General features: G+C 43.0%; 1 protein-coding gene and 1 long non-coding RNA gene across 8 annotated transcripts; one reads left to right on the top strand and one right to left on the bottom strand.

Moving 5' to 3' along the window:
* The first annotated feature begins 4,266 nt into the window (after window positions 1–4,266).
* Window positions 4,267–6,446, top strand: LOC106591772 (uncharacterized). Its single transcript, XR_001325485.2, has 3 exons — window positions 4,267–4,697; window positions 5,261–5,379; window positions 5,561–6,446. It is a non-coding gene; the product is annotated as an uncharacterized lncRNA (long non-coding RNA).
* A 629-nt stretch (window positions 6,447–7,075) lies between these two features.
* On the bottom strand, window positions 7,076–12,551 carry LOC123735853 (uncharacterized). Of its 7 annotated transcripts, XR_006765807.1 has the most exons (7): window positions 11,484–12,540; window positions 10,782–11,213; window positions 10,322–10,478; window positions 9,938–10,160; window positions 9,071–9,255; window positions 7,331–8,547; window positions 7,076–7,128 (listed from the first exon to the last, which is right to left on the bottom strand). XR_006765807.1 is itself a non-coding variant. In XM_045713055.1 (5 exons), the coding sequence occupies exons 1-4, from the start codon at window positions 11,650–11,652 to the stop codon at window positions 9,986–9,988; spliced, it is 933 nt and encodes a 310-aa protein (XP_045569011.1). In that variant the 5' UTR covers window positions 11,653–12,540; the 3' UTR covers window positions 9,017–9,255; window positions 9,938–9,985. The 7 variants fall into 7 exon arrangements, 2 of the variants coding, with proteins under 2 accessions (XP_045569011.1, XP_045569010.1); XR_006765810.1 differs by lacking the exon at window positions 10,782–11,213 and having other exon boundaries at window positions 7,331–10,160; window positions 11,484–11,617; window positions 12,033–12,551; XR_006765808.1 differs by lacking the exon at window positions 10,782–11,213 and having other exon boundaries at window positions 7,331–10,160; window positions 11,484–11,617; window positions 12,247–12,551.
* Between the last annotated feature and the right edge of the window lie 1,719 nt (window positions 12,552–14,270).

Raw genomic sequence — 14,270 nt, 5'->3', positions numbered from 1 at the left:
TAACAGGTGAACAGACAGCTGATCTGGTTTATAACATACAGCAGAATGTAACAGGTGAACAGACAGCTGATCTGGTTTATAACATACAGCAGAATGTAACAGGTGAACAGACAGCTGATCTGGTTTATAACATACAGCAGAATGTAACAGGTGAACAGACAGCTGATCTGGTTTATAACATACAGCAGAATGTAACAGGTGAACAGACAGCTGATCTGGTTTATAACATACAGCAGAATGTAACAGGTGAACAGACAGCTGATCTGGTTTATAACATACAGCAGAATGTAACAGGTGAACAGACAGCTGATCTGGTTTATAACATACAGCAGAATGTAACAGGTGAACAGACAGCTGATGTTTTACATTGAAGTGTCTAGGCTACCTATAAACTGTCGTTGATTTATTTTTTTCAAGTAGACAATGTTTCAGAAATTGTGGGCACTGCAGCATATTTAGGTTCGGGAAAAAGTCAATGCAAAAATTACTGAATTCAAACGATCAGTTTGTAGGTCCACAACAGTTTGCAATTGTTTTTGTCTTTCAGAAACGGTCAGATATGCCTACAGCAAATGTCACTGTAAAAGAAAACATTCTGCCAACACCTCCAAATATCACATCCTGACCAGTAAAGGGGTTATTTGTTATTGTAGTTTGGTCAGGACGTGGCAGGGGGTGTTTGTTTAGAGTGTTTCAGGGTTTGTTGGGCTATGTGTTTATGTAGAGAGGTGTTTGTTTAGAGTGTTCCGGGGTTTTTGTATTATGTTCTATGTTAGTATATTTCTATGTTCTAGTCTAGTCTTTCTATTTCTATGTTTAGGGTTGTTAATTGACCTTCAACTGGAGGCAGCTGTTCCTGACGGGACTGTTTAGTGTCGTTTATTGTTTTTGTATACGTGTTGATTTTGTTTTCCTTCTTCAAACAAAAAAGAAGATGAGTATACATATTCCCGCTGCGTTTTGGTCTACTCCTTACGACGCCCGTGACAGAACTACCCACCACCAAAGGACCAAGCAGCGGAGGAAGGAGCAGCAGAGGGACTATGGGGAATCATGGACATGGGAGGAAATTCTGGACGGGGCTGGACCATGGCACCAGGCTGGTGAATACCGTCGCCCACTGGAGGAAATAGAGGCAGCCAAGGCGGAGCGATGCCGTTATGAGGCATTATACGCGCCGATGGGCAAGTACGAGAGGCACCCCCAAGAAATGTTTTTGGGGGGGCACACGAGGAGATTGGCTATGGCAAGCAGTAGACCTGATCCAACTCCCCGTGCTTATTATGGGGAGCGCGTGGAGACAAGAGCGCCGGTGTATGCGGAAGTGCGCACGATCTCGCCCATGCGCACGTACAGTCCGGTGCGAGAGATCCCAGCCCCTCGCAAGTGCCGTGCTAGAGTGGGCATCCAGCCTGGAAGGAGGATGCCTGCGCAACGCATCTGGCCACCAGTGCGCATCCTAGGCCCAGGCTACCCTACGCCTGCTCTACGCACGGCAACCATCAGCCCTCTGCACATCCCAGTTCGCCCTGTGCCAGCATTCTACTCGTGCAGGGCTACTATTACCATCCATCCAGGACGGGTTGTGCAGGAGGTGCGCTCCAGACCTCCAGTGCTTACCCATGGCCCGGTGTATCCAGTTCCTGCTCCTCGTACTAGCCCTGAGGTGCGTGTCTCTAGTCTGGTGCCTCCTAAGCCAGCACCACGCACCAGGCCTCCAGTGCGTCAGCCCAGTCTAGTACGTCATGTTCCCGCTCCTCGCACTAGCATTGGGGTGCGTGTCTGCAGTCTGGTACCTCCAGTACCAGCTCCATGCACCAGGCCTCCAGTGCGTCAGCCCAGTCCAGCTCCTCCTGCTCCTGCTCCTCGCACTAGCCCTGTGGTGCGTGTTCCTAGTCTGGCGCCTCCGAAGCCAGCCCCACGCATCAGGCCTTCAGTGCGCAGTCCCCATCCAGAGTGTCCGGCAACAGTGCCCCGTCCAGAGTGTCCGGCAACAGTGCCCCGTCCAGAGTGTCTGGCAACAGTGCCCCGTCCAGAGTGTCCGGCAACAGTGCCCCGTCCAGAGTGTCCGGCAACAGTGCCCCATCCAGAGACGGCCCACAGTCCAGAGCCTGCAGAGACGGCCCACAGTCCGGAATCGGCGCAGCCAGAGTCGCCCTCCAGTCCAGAATCGGAGCTCCCAGAGTTGCCCTCCAGTCCGAGGTCTCCAGCGACGCGCATCAGCCCGAGGTCTCCAGCGACGTGCATCAGCCCGAGGTCTCCAGCGACGCGCATTAGCCCGAGGTCTCCAGCGACGCGCATCTTAGCCCTGAGCCTTCAGCGGGGTGGACAGGTTAGGTCTGAGACCTAGGCCGAAGCCTGAGCCACCTCCATAGTAGGTGGGTTGGGGAGGGGGGGTGTAGCACAAGAACCGTTGGTGAAGGTGGCCACCCTCCCTTTCCCTCCCTTTAGTTGGGGATTATATTTTTTGGTGTGTTTAGAGTTATTGGATTAGGTTTTGTTTTGTTGTTTTAGGTTTTACTGCTTGGTCTATCCGGGGTCTGCACCTTTGGGGGGGGAATGGGGGTACTGTCACGTCCTGACCAGTAAAGGGGTTATTTGTTATTGTAGTTTGGTCAGGACGTGGCAGGGGGTGTTTGTTTAGAGTGTTTCGGGGTTTGTTGGGCTATGTGTTTATGTAGAGGGGTGTTTGTTTAGAGTGTTCCGGGGTTTTTGTATTATGTTCTATGTTAGTATATTTCTATGTTCTAGTCTAGTATTTCTATGTTTAGGGTTGTTGATTGACCTTCAATTGGAGGCAGCTGTTCCTCGTTGCCTCTGATTGAAGGTCCTATGTATAGGGGTGTTTTTGTAATGGGATTTGTGGGTAGTTGTCTCCTGTTTTGTGTTTGTGCACCTGACGGGACTGTTTAGTGTCGTTTATTGTTTTTGTATACGTGTTGATTTTGTTTTCCTTCTTCAAATAAAAAAGATGAGTATACATATTCCCGCTGCGTTTTGGTCTACTCCTTACGACGCCCGTGACACCAAAGACATTTAATCAAGTTCACCATCGATATTTCCTTTAGATATACTGTCTTGGCCTAATTTCAATACGTCCAAAGTATACAGCAAATAAGGGCGTTATTGTCACCATAAAGGGTGAATAACGGGCGTATTTCACCTGAAGTTATAACCGGTGCCCTGGATTTACAATATTTTTGTGAATGCACATTTATCAATGTATAAATATTGTGTAGAAACTATTCAAAAATACTACTTATAAACGCAATATTTAATGTTGGAATGCCTAGAAAGTGTGATTTATCAAACAATCCAATGACGCAAACTTAGGAGATCTCCATTGATAAATACCAATTGTTCTCAGCCTCAGTTCTTGTGTATTACCTTGGCTATTTAGCGTTTAGAAACGCCCCTAACTAACCATATATGGTCAAAACCATGCCTTTAAAGCCCATGTGGAATATACTAAACCTTACAATTATTTTCCTAGATTGAATTATTATTTTTTTTTAACCAGGCAAGTCAGTTAAGAACAAATTTCTTATTTACAATGACAGCTACCCCCTGCCAAACCCGGACATGTGAGATTTAGACCAACCCCACAAAAAGTTTGTGCAATGTGTGTCCATGCCATCGGGTTAGCTAGAACCAGTTTTGAAAGTTTTAGGAGTAATGGCTAAAGCTATTGAAATTTGACAAATTTGATTTGTCACTATGTTGATGGTCCCTAACTGCTGTTGGTGGACGTAAGGAAAACTACAGGTGAATATCGGTCGAATATCCAACCTGAATCTGTCTTTACCTCGGTCAGAAAACCCTTCTAACCTGTTGCGCGATGGTGGAAATGGTATGTTACACGTGTTGCTGATGATTGCATCCAAAACATCGAGGGATGTGAGATGCCACTGGCCGATCGGCAAGCTCCCGCTGAAAAGTGCCTGTTGACAAAATCCATAGGGTGGATATGGAACGCCGTTTGGGTCTTAAAGCACCTGGTCAAAACGCGATCTTTTTAATGCTACGTGTGTAAAGTAAATAGGTGCACGAGTTAAATTAATGTCTTCACGCACTAAATTAACGCCTACACACGTCAAATAAGCGTGTGCAAATGTGCTTGCAGGCGATTCAACATGTGCTAAATAAACGGCTGCAAGCGGTCCTGCACACATCAAGTTAACGCCTACAGCTGCTAAATATACACCTACACACGCTAACTTAACACGTTCTTTAATATGCTAATTTTACTAGCCAATTTCCCTAGCTCCTCCTTTCAACCAGATTTCACAGATTGAAGGAACTTCCTTTTCCACTGCAAGCAGAGTTTGAACCTTTACAAGGGAACGGTTTTGTCTTTGAAATTTGTTGTTACTGAATCGTAAAGTTTATCAGCTAGTTTACAGTGGAAGGATCTGTTTCTTATCACTGGCTATAAAATTCAGCTAACATTAATCTAGCACCAGGATCAGCAGTGCTTAGCATAAGCTAAGTCAGATATTTTGCTAGCTAATTTAGCTAACGTCGGTAGCCTCGAACCCTGGCCATATTATATCATATAGTTAGCCTCAAACTTTGCCCGGTCATACTGCTAGCCGCAGTGAACGGCACCGTCTTGTGTTTTATTAAAAGCCCTGCTGAAAAAACATGTAAACTATAACAGCCACGGAAACACATTGGACTGTGTTGATACTATCAAGGTAAATTAACTTACATACTAGCAATATTGTTGCTTGCATGCAGGGCCAGGCATACATAGATTAGACAACTGAGATGCTCAAAATCCTGGTAGTTCTCGATTTTTGGACTATTGTCTTTATTTTGCTTTATCATTGACTAAAGGAAGACAAGCTACCTAAATGTGACTTACCGGCTAGTACTGAAGCAGGAAAAGTTTTGAGTTATGTTTTTAGCCCAAAATCTTGTATTTAAGCAAAACAACTTAAGGTAGGCAACTTCTTCAGCCTGACTGGCTTTCGTTTCAATGCTAGCGTTAGCCGCGCTAGCTCGTGATTAGCATGAAGACAGAAGAGCTCACATAAAGCAAATTTGGCTAGTGACAACCTTGTAAAACCTTTGCTAACATCTAACGTTACATGTCAGCTTTCAAACAGAGTAGACTTTAATGTGCACGTTCACTTTTTGAATATATTCCATCAAAGCTTATTAGGGTAAAATAACTTCAGGCATATACCCAGTACTGCTTCAAAGGAATAGGGTTCCCTTTCCTTCCGCTTTATTTTCACACAATTGTGTCTTGCAGAAGGGAACCATGAAGAGGAGCTTGGAGTGGGCAAGATAAAGCAGCAGAGAAGACTTGATTCATCAAGTATCAATTAATTTAGGTGATTCTCACCTGGTCGGCATGCACAACACGACAAGGTATGCAACATTAAGCCCAATCAAATTTACAGTCAAGCAACGTTTGTCAGTTGTGTTAATGTTATGAACTACAATCTATGGTTCTTGGAGTCAACGACTACAATTAGACATTTTAAAACTGTGCCAGTAAAGATGACAAAAAAGTAATCTGCTCTTATGGTTCTGTTTACATTTCTTCCAGACACTTCAATCCGACACTCTTGTTAATGTTTGACGTCAGGCAGAACGTCTTCAGCCACAGTAGGACGGAGAGCCGCTGGTTGGCATGTGACTGCAGTGTCTGTGGGTGAACCAGGAAAGGACGTTAGAAATTAGGTCCCCATGACATCGAAGCTTCTTACCGTCTCCACTGCAGCCCAGTCGATATCGATTAAAAAAACTGGAACAACAGATTGTGCTACACTATGTACTACTCCACTTTGCCTATTGTCCCAACAAATGTCAATTATACATTTTTAAATACGTCAGAGTGCATTTTCTTTTATAGCTCTGCTTTCAACGCCATCCTTACCCACAAACTGGTTAGCAGGCTCTGGGTGTAAATCCTGTAATAACAAATTCGATTTTTTACATTATAAGAATGTGTATCCCCAGAATGGACCCGACACTACCATGGTACACATGAGTACATGGAGGAGCTGTGGGGTCTGACATAATGGTGATAGGACAACAGTCTCAGCGTAAACAAAACAAAGTCAATGGTGATACTTGACCATTCTCCCATCTACTGTACATTAACATGGAGATGATCAGCAGCTTCAAGTTCCTGGGCACCCTGATATCCTTTTCTGCCCTCAGTTACTTCACTCAAAGTCCCACCAGTGCTTCTCCACTACCCTCAAAACTTGCTGCACCACGACCTATGTACCAACTACAGTGTCTTATTGCCATAACACATGCAAATGAAATGTCCATAATTACTGTAAGATTTATTTATGGTAACATTGCACATATTGTAACATAGTCCCTTGACATACATGACTTAACTACTATGCATAATGCTCAGTTCACCCACTAAGAAATCATACATGTATTTAAATATTAAAGCTGCATTATGTATTACTGTGTCCAATTGATTCTGGTTGGTTGTAATGTTTTTGAAAACTTTCATTACACAACTTTTTTTTGCTGATGGACAATCCTGTCAGAAACTTTCGTAATATCAATTATTTTGGGACACATCAATTAACATTGGCTGCAGTATTCTGAACTCACTAGGTAGTCATGCAATAAACATTTTGGATAATTCCCCTTAAATTAATTATTTAAATCAAATCAAATTGTATTTGTCACATGCGCCAAATACAACAGGTAGACCTTACAGTGAAATGCTTACTTACAAGCCCTTAACCAACAATGCAGTTACAAAAAAGTAAATAATTAAAGAGCATCAGTAAAATAACAATAGCGAGACTATATAGAGGGGATACCGGTACAGAGAATGTGCAGGGGCACTGGTTAGTCGAGTTAATAAATACATGTAGGTAGAGATATTAAAGTGACTATGCATAGATAGAGTAGCAGCAAATAGTCTGGGTAGCCATTTGATTAGATGTTCAATAGTCTTATGGCTTGTGGGGTAGAATCTGTTTAGAAGCCTCTTGGACCTAGACTTGGCGCTCCGGTACCGCTTGCCGTGCGGTTGCAGAGAACTGTAACTGGCTCCACTGGCTATCCCAGCCTAGGAATGCTGAAGCCCCGAAGTGAAAATGAAAACCTTCTCCATGGTTAAAGGGTATGTGCTCCTCCCTGAAAAAAGGAAAGGGGGGGGACATTAAAGTCCATAAGTAACACTTGTTGGAGAACACAATACACTTAAGTGAAAGTAGTTTGGGATTTAATTTTTCTTATTACATTCTTATGGGGGCCCATGGAAGAATAAGGCTACAAAATGCTGTCCCACAGTTGTGAGAGTGATTAGGTGATGTTTTACTGATGTGGGCCGTGTTACCTCAATGATCATGGTTTTGCATCGAACTTTCCACCTCCAGAAGTCAGTCCCTCCAGAAACATATGACTCTTCTCTCTATTGCTCTTTGATTGGTACCAGGTGGGGAGCGCTCTGCTTTGAAGAGAGAAGCTGTCTTTGGCCAAAACAGGTTTCTCAGCGTAGATGAAAACCTCTCTGGAGAGGCTTGAGTGTCTATTCATGTAAGGCAGGAGACCTAGACACTCCAGACCCTCTTTGAATCTATAAAGTAAAACAAGTCAATGAATTTGCCCTGAAGAATTTAACTAAACTTGAGATTCCTTAGATATATGGAAACTCACTGTTCAAGAGCATCCTGTATCCTGCTTTCTAAGTAGAACTTTGTGGCTGACTCCACCAGGGCATCCCTCTCCAATGTACGAATGTATCCCACTGGACCCAACATGACCGCTTCCTGTGCCTTGTCAACAGTTTGTGCTAACTGAATCTTAGATTGTTTATTGAAATGTGTTTTGGGGCAAATTATCAAAACAAAAACTGATTATCACTACCCTTAAAAAAGATTGACTGCCAACAAAAGGAAACCAAATCCATATGGAAAAGTATTCATGAACTACAGCACAACTTTGTGCAAATTAACAGTAATGTAACATCCATCACAGTATACAGTTACTTACCTTCTCCCTGAAGTCATATTCCACAATTTCTTTCATTTCTGGCACAGGAGGTTGTAGGCCAGACACTTGCCTGTATAGCCTCTCTGAAAAAAATGTGGCTCTACACCCCATGTACCAGACAGTAATCATACGGCCCACCTGCTAGTATACGCCATCATAGAGTGCTGTCACACAGAAGACAAACCGTAAATAAAGGACCCATTACATTCAAAAATAAAATTTCTTACTCAAGTCATTTATATTGCCATAAATAAATGTGTCTTTGTTGGTGTAAAAGTGTTACTCACCTTGAGAGTTGCAAGAAAGGCATTTTTGCCAATCAGGTCCCTCAAATATTGCAGAGGAATGGATGGCACTCATTAGCAGCCGGAGAAATTCTCTTGAGGGACCACCCTCATCAGCTGCCCCTTTTCCGTCAGCATCCCTAAAAACCATGTCTATTTTTGCCTCCGGATTAAAGCGGGCTCTCTTAAAGCCTCTCATTGCACAATCATAAATGTTGTCCCTCATCACTAATTTGGTTGGCATCTCATTAACTTCAGCAGTGTTTGGAGGTCAAAACTAAAAGAGACATTCAGAATAACAAAGCTCAGATACTTCCCACAATTCATCTGTAATAACAAGACATTGAAATATTTACATTGACGACTTAATCATTGTCATCACCAACATCAACAGAAGAGTGTGGTGAAGGTGGACGATAAGCCTCAGGGAATGGTGGAGGGAAGGCCACAAGAAGTGGTATAAGCGGAGGGGGGTCACAAGAAGTGGTATAGGCGGAGGGGGGCCACAAGAAGTGGTGCAGAAGATGGGGGGGGCACAGGAATAGGTGCTGCCACAAGTGTAGCCTCATTTGTAGAAGTAGTCAGTAAAAGGTCATTTAAAGGATTATACATTTCAAAAACATGGAGAAAGCAATAAAGCTGTCAAACATAATGTGATTGCGTTCTGAAAATGATTTACAGAAAGAAAATGTAGCCGCATGCATCACTCACTATAGAATGTAATCAATGTGTAGGTCCAGAATACATTTTAAGGATGCATGTAGCTCTATTTTTTAATTAATATTTTCAATATGTATTACATTCAACAAGCAGACAGTGCTGTTTTCTCCTCCATGGTCCGTCCTAACTCTGGAGGGAACGCCATATCTGGAGACAGCATTCATGAAGCAATCCATTACAGTACTGCTGTGACTGTTCCTGGAAGCACGGAGAAACAACGAGACGGCTGTACCCATCAATGCCACCATGTATGACTATCCTCCACCTAAATCAGAAAATACAGCACTGGTTGATACAAAAGCTGAAGACACGTGAAATATACAAACATCACCATCCTCCTTTACCACTTAGATGCTGCATCAGGTCCCTGCAGTATATAACAAAGCAGCAGACCAAATATTAAATTAACATCCAAAATGTGGAACAATGTTAATGAACAGTCTACCGTGGATCACAACTATAAGTACTTTCGTTAGCCCTCTAAAGGCTACAACAAGGGTTTGTTCTAGACCGTTTCCTGCAGCGGAAGATGTGTGATTACAATATCTACTTCAATTGGAAAAATAACCACATTTATCTTGATGAGTCAAGAGGACAGACTCTCCTGTTGTTCACACTTAGGCACAAATACTTTGCTCCAACTGTTATTGCCTCCGTATGTCCTCAATATAAGCATGTTTGTTCATTTCATGATGCAGATATTCCATCAATCACAGAAGTAGCAGAAACACAATAAAACAATTATTATCCACATGAGTGACATATGGTATCAGGGGCCATTGCTTACTGAACTGTTAGTTGTTGATGAACAATTTGAGATGTCACAATGTACAACTTCTCACCAGTGATATAGATAATTGTGTCTATCACAAAGATACATCTACCAAATCAGTTTGTGGTTTCCATCAAGGTGCCATAACAAGTTTGGTCCAGCAACATGGTATGACCTTCTATGCAGCCTCTGCCACATGGCTCTGAGGGCAGCCGTCCTCGGGTTAACACGAAGCATGCTGTCCCTCACTCTGCGTCTCTGCACCCAGAGCCCTTAATTGTGATCGAACAGCCTCCGGTCCACGTTTGTCGTTCCCAGCCACCAAGTCCTTCATCTTTTCATCCAGAGCCAAGTCTGACATGTCAGAATATAACGGTGCATGTGACAGGTTGAAGTGTCTGGGGAAAAAAGTAACAATGGATGAGGTGATGTATATCATTGTAATCATTTTAAAGTCCTGTCTTGATTGTTGTCATTCTAAATTGTTTGATTGGTAAGAAACTGGAAACCATGCATCTAAAGTCTGTAGTTTATAGCATTACTCCCAAGAACAACTGACCTTAGATGACGTTTGACTGTCGATCGGGACACATGTAGAATATCTGCCACACTGAAAGCACAGGACATCAGAAACCTCAGTTGCTCTTGAGTGATGGCATAACAAGGTGCACCTCTAGCTCCTCTCCAAGTCCGACGAGCCCGGAAACTGGAACTGGCTGTAACAATAATACACTGTGTTTAGGCTACTTAATGTATTGTGACACAGCCCACCCCCCTCATTCCAAAACAACTTTTAAATTATAGTAACTGTCACAAATTGCATCCAAGTAATGTTTTTATAATATTGGATTTTAAAGACATAAATAGAAATGTTGACCAAGAACGAATACATTGGGCAGCAGGAGAACGAAGAGTGAAAAAAAAACAACAGTAAACCCAACCACACCCACTACAATGCTGCTTACCTTGTCGTGCATGCCAGCCAGACGAACAACCACACCCACTACAATGCTGCTTACCTTGTTGTGCATGCCAGCCAGACGAACAACCACACCCACTACAATGCTGCTTACCTTGTTGTGCATGCCAGCCAGACGAACAACCACACCCACTACAATGCTGCTTGCCTTGTCGTGCATGCCAGCCAGACGAACAACCACACCCACTACAATGCTGCTTACCTTGTCGTGCATGCCAGCCTGACGAGCAACCACACCCACTACAATGCTGCTTACCTTGTCGTGCATGCCAGCCAGACGAACAACCACACCCACTACAATGCTGCTTACCTTGTCGTGCATGCCAGCCAGACGAACAACCACACCCACTACAATGCTGCTTGCCTTGTCGTGCATGCCAGCCAGACGAACAACCACACCCACTACAATGCTGCTTGCCTTGTCGTGCATGCCAGCCAGACGAACAACCACACCCACTACAATGCTGCTTACCTTGTCGTGCATGCCAGCCAGACATACAACCACACCTACTACAATGCTGCTTACCTTGTCGTGCATGCCAGCCAGACATACAACCACACCTACTACAATGCTGCTTACCTTGTTGTGCATGCCAGCCAGACATACAACCACACCCACTACAATGCTGCTTACCTTGTTGTGCATGCCAGCCAGACATACAACCACACCTACTACAATGCTGCTTACCTTGTTGTGCATGCCAGCCAGACATACAACCACACCTACTACAATGCTGCTTACCTTGTTGTGCATGCCAGCCAGAGGTACGCATCTCCTGAATGAACTGAGATACTTGATCAATTAGATCGTCTGCTGAAGCAACATTTATCAGCCTCCCCCTAGCCCAGTCAAGGCTCCTCTGTATGGTTTCCATTCTGCAAGACGACAGTTTGGTAAAAATAGAGACCATGGATGGGACTGAGATTCCTGTACCAACAGTGCCATAGTACTTAACGTTAACGTTCCTGGTTTAGGTCTGAAGTTGTTAATTTCTAGGTTTAGATGAAATATTCATTTTTCCAAAGGGTTTCAAAAGTAGTATCTGTTGGAAAGCTGATATGTTGTAGATATTAGCAAAAGTTTTTACAGGATTGTCCTAGGTCAAAGAAGCTTTGTGAGCTTTGTAAATGTTTTTAAGCTAATCGCGAGGTAGTGCGGCTAAGGCTAGGTAGCATTGAAATTATAGCTAGCTAGCCAGCCAGCCTGCCTGAAGTTTTAAACCTTCAGTTGTTGTTTTGCCAATAAATACAAAAACATGTTTGACGTCAGTACTCGTCGATAATAAATCACCTTTATGTAACTAGCAGGGCTGTAAAAATATAACAAGACGGCGCCGTTCACTGCGGCTATGGCCGGGGTGTGCGGCTAAGGAACGTTATCAAGCGAACTACTAACTAATTTAGCAATCCAGCCATTTAAATACCAGCATTCATTACAACAAAATATATATATTCTACATATACTAGCTAAATATAAAATACACCCTTGGCCTAATCAGACTTACAATATTAGCAACACATAGGCCTAAGTTACTTGCACTGCTCTCAGTGTCTGAGCCTCCAACATAGCTGCATAGCCATACACAGACCCGTCCTCTGTGTTAGCTAGCAGATCAACTTTATGATTAAGTAATAATAGTATTTCGTGGACTGAAGGGCATCAAGTCCAGGATTATCGGAGAGCAGAAGCCGAGTACAGCCATTTAGGGCCTGTTTGCAGCGGATAAGGGAGTTCCTTTTCGCCATCTTCAATTGTGGTGTTGTTGCATCAATCTGACTGTACACCAATTTAATGAAAGGAGGAGCTAGGGAAATTGGCTGGTAAAATTAGCATATTAAAGAACGCGTTAAGTTAGCATGTGTAGGTGTATATTTAGCAGCTGTAGGTGTTAATTTGACGTGTGCAAGACCACTTGCAGCCGTTTCTTTAGCACATTTGCACACGCTTATTTGATGCGTGTAAGCTTTAATTTAGCGCCTGCACCTGCTTACTTTACTCACGTAGCATTAAAAATATCGTAGCCAATCCTAACTTGTTATCGGCCTATAGGATATTTGGTGAGTATAGGATTTATTCTGCAACGATCATGGAAATGAAATAAATAACAGGAAATATATGCCTATTTCTAATTATTATAGAATGTAAAGATAAATCGATTTTCGCTCTTCTCACTAACAGCTAATGATTGCATCTTGTTATTATATTTAGCCAGGTCTACCTGTTCTTTAGTTCTGAATAAGAGTCTCGTCATATATTCCCCATCTGCACCAGGCTACTACTAGTCTACTTTTGTCTTCTTTCGCGTGAAAATTGGCACATGCATGTTTTGTGTGTAAGCAACCTTACAAATGAGGCCCCTGGTATTTTGCATAGAGCAAAGTACTTATCTATTATCTGTTAAGTGGGTCCAATTAAACGAGAGATGGGACGAATGGTAACCTCGTTGTAGGCCTATATGCTACCTCGTGAGTATGAAACCATCACAGAAAAGGTGAGGAATTTATTATGCAATGATCATGGAAACGAAATAAATAATAGCCTGGGAAATAGACAGCTATTTCTAATTATTTTAAAATGCAAAGATAAACTAAATGGATTTTCTCTCTACTCCCTAACGGCAAATGATTGCATCTTGTTATTAACCTTTTTATTGTTATGAATAAGCGTGTCCATCATATCCCACATTTACACTAAATACTAATCTACTGGCCTTCTGTGGGAGTTAATGTAAAGAAGCTAGATGCAGCTACTATGCTGAAGGAACATGATTTGGTTGCAGGAAGTAGCAAGGACAATGAGTACAATGACGGGATAGAGAGCTAGGGGGCTACTAGGGGCAGCTGATATGCTGAGCCACTAATGTAAACAATGAGTACATTGGCCGGATAGAGAGGTGGGGGCATGCAATACAATTGCCATCTCTGAGTAAGATGTCATGCCAGAGATTGCATTAGCTGAGAACATAGATACATTTGTGCCTTCTGACGTACCAATGTCAGGAGGAAGCAGGAGGAAAGATGGGGGCAAATTGACCGACATGTGAACCATATACAATAAAGGTATTTTTGTTGTGTAAGCTAGGGGGTTCTACCACCATTGTAATCCAAACCGGAACAGATGTGTGCGTCATCAGGCGTTAACAAGCAAGAACTGATGTGGAGAGATAATGGTGAAGAACGGTCTAGGGAAGCTATTTTCATAAAGAGGGAGGGGACTCTATACGTTAAGCAAAAACAGAATCCTATAAAGAGAGGACTGTAATATGGGAATTTAGTATTTTTCATGGAAGGGCTCGGCTTTGCTACTTTGTATTAAAGCCTATATTGAATTCAATAGTTCTTGTAAGAGTGTTATATTTTTGAAGAAATATTCCATGACACTTCTTGAAATGCAATACTTCAACCACTAGAAACTGTGCATACACATGGTCTAAAGTTAGCGGGAAGGAGAGTGTGTGTGCGTCTTTGTATCTGTCTGCGCGCGTGTGTGTGTGTGTGTGTGTGTGTGTGTCTGTCTTTCTGTTTGTCT

Source organism: Salmo salar, unplaced genomic scaffold (genome assembly GCF_905237065.1).
Source record: "Salmo salar unplaced genomic scaffold, Ssal_v3.1, whole genome shotgun sequence".
NCBI lineage: Eukaryota > Metazoa > Chordata > Actinopteri > Salmoniformes > Salmonidae > Salmo > Salmo salar.
The sequence above is the reverse complement of the archived record's forward strand: the minus strand, read 5'-3'. Positions and strand labels throughout refer to the sequence as shown.

Coding starts and splice junctions, on each gene's coding strand:
- LOC123735853 (XM_045713054.1), bottom strand. CDS start 11,652: ATGGTCTCTATTTTTACCAAACTGTCGTCTTGCAGAATGGAAACCATA. Junction 10,479..10,781: donor TGGCTGGCATGCACAACAAG/GTAAGCAGCATT, acceptor TTATTGTTACAG/CCAGTTCCAGTTTCCGGGCT. Junction 10,161..10,321: donor ACAGTCAAACGTCATCTAAG/GTCAGTTGTTCT, acceptor TTTTTTCCCCAG/ACACTTCAACCTGTCACATG.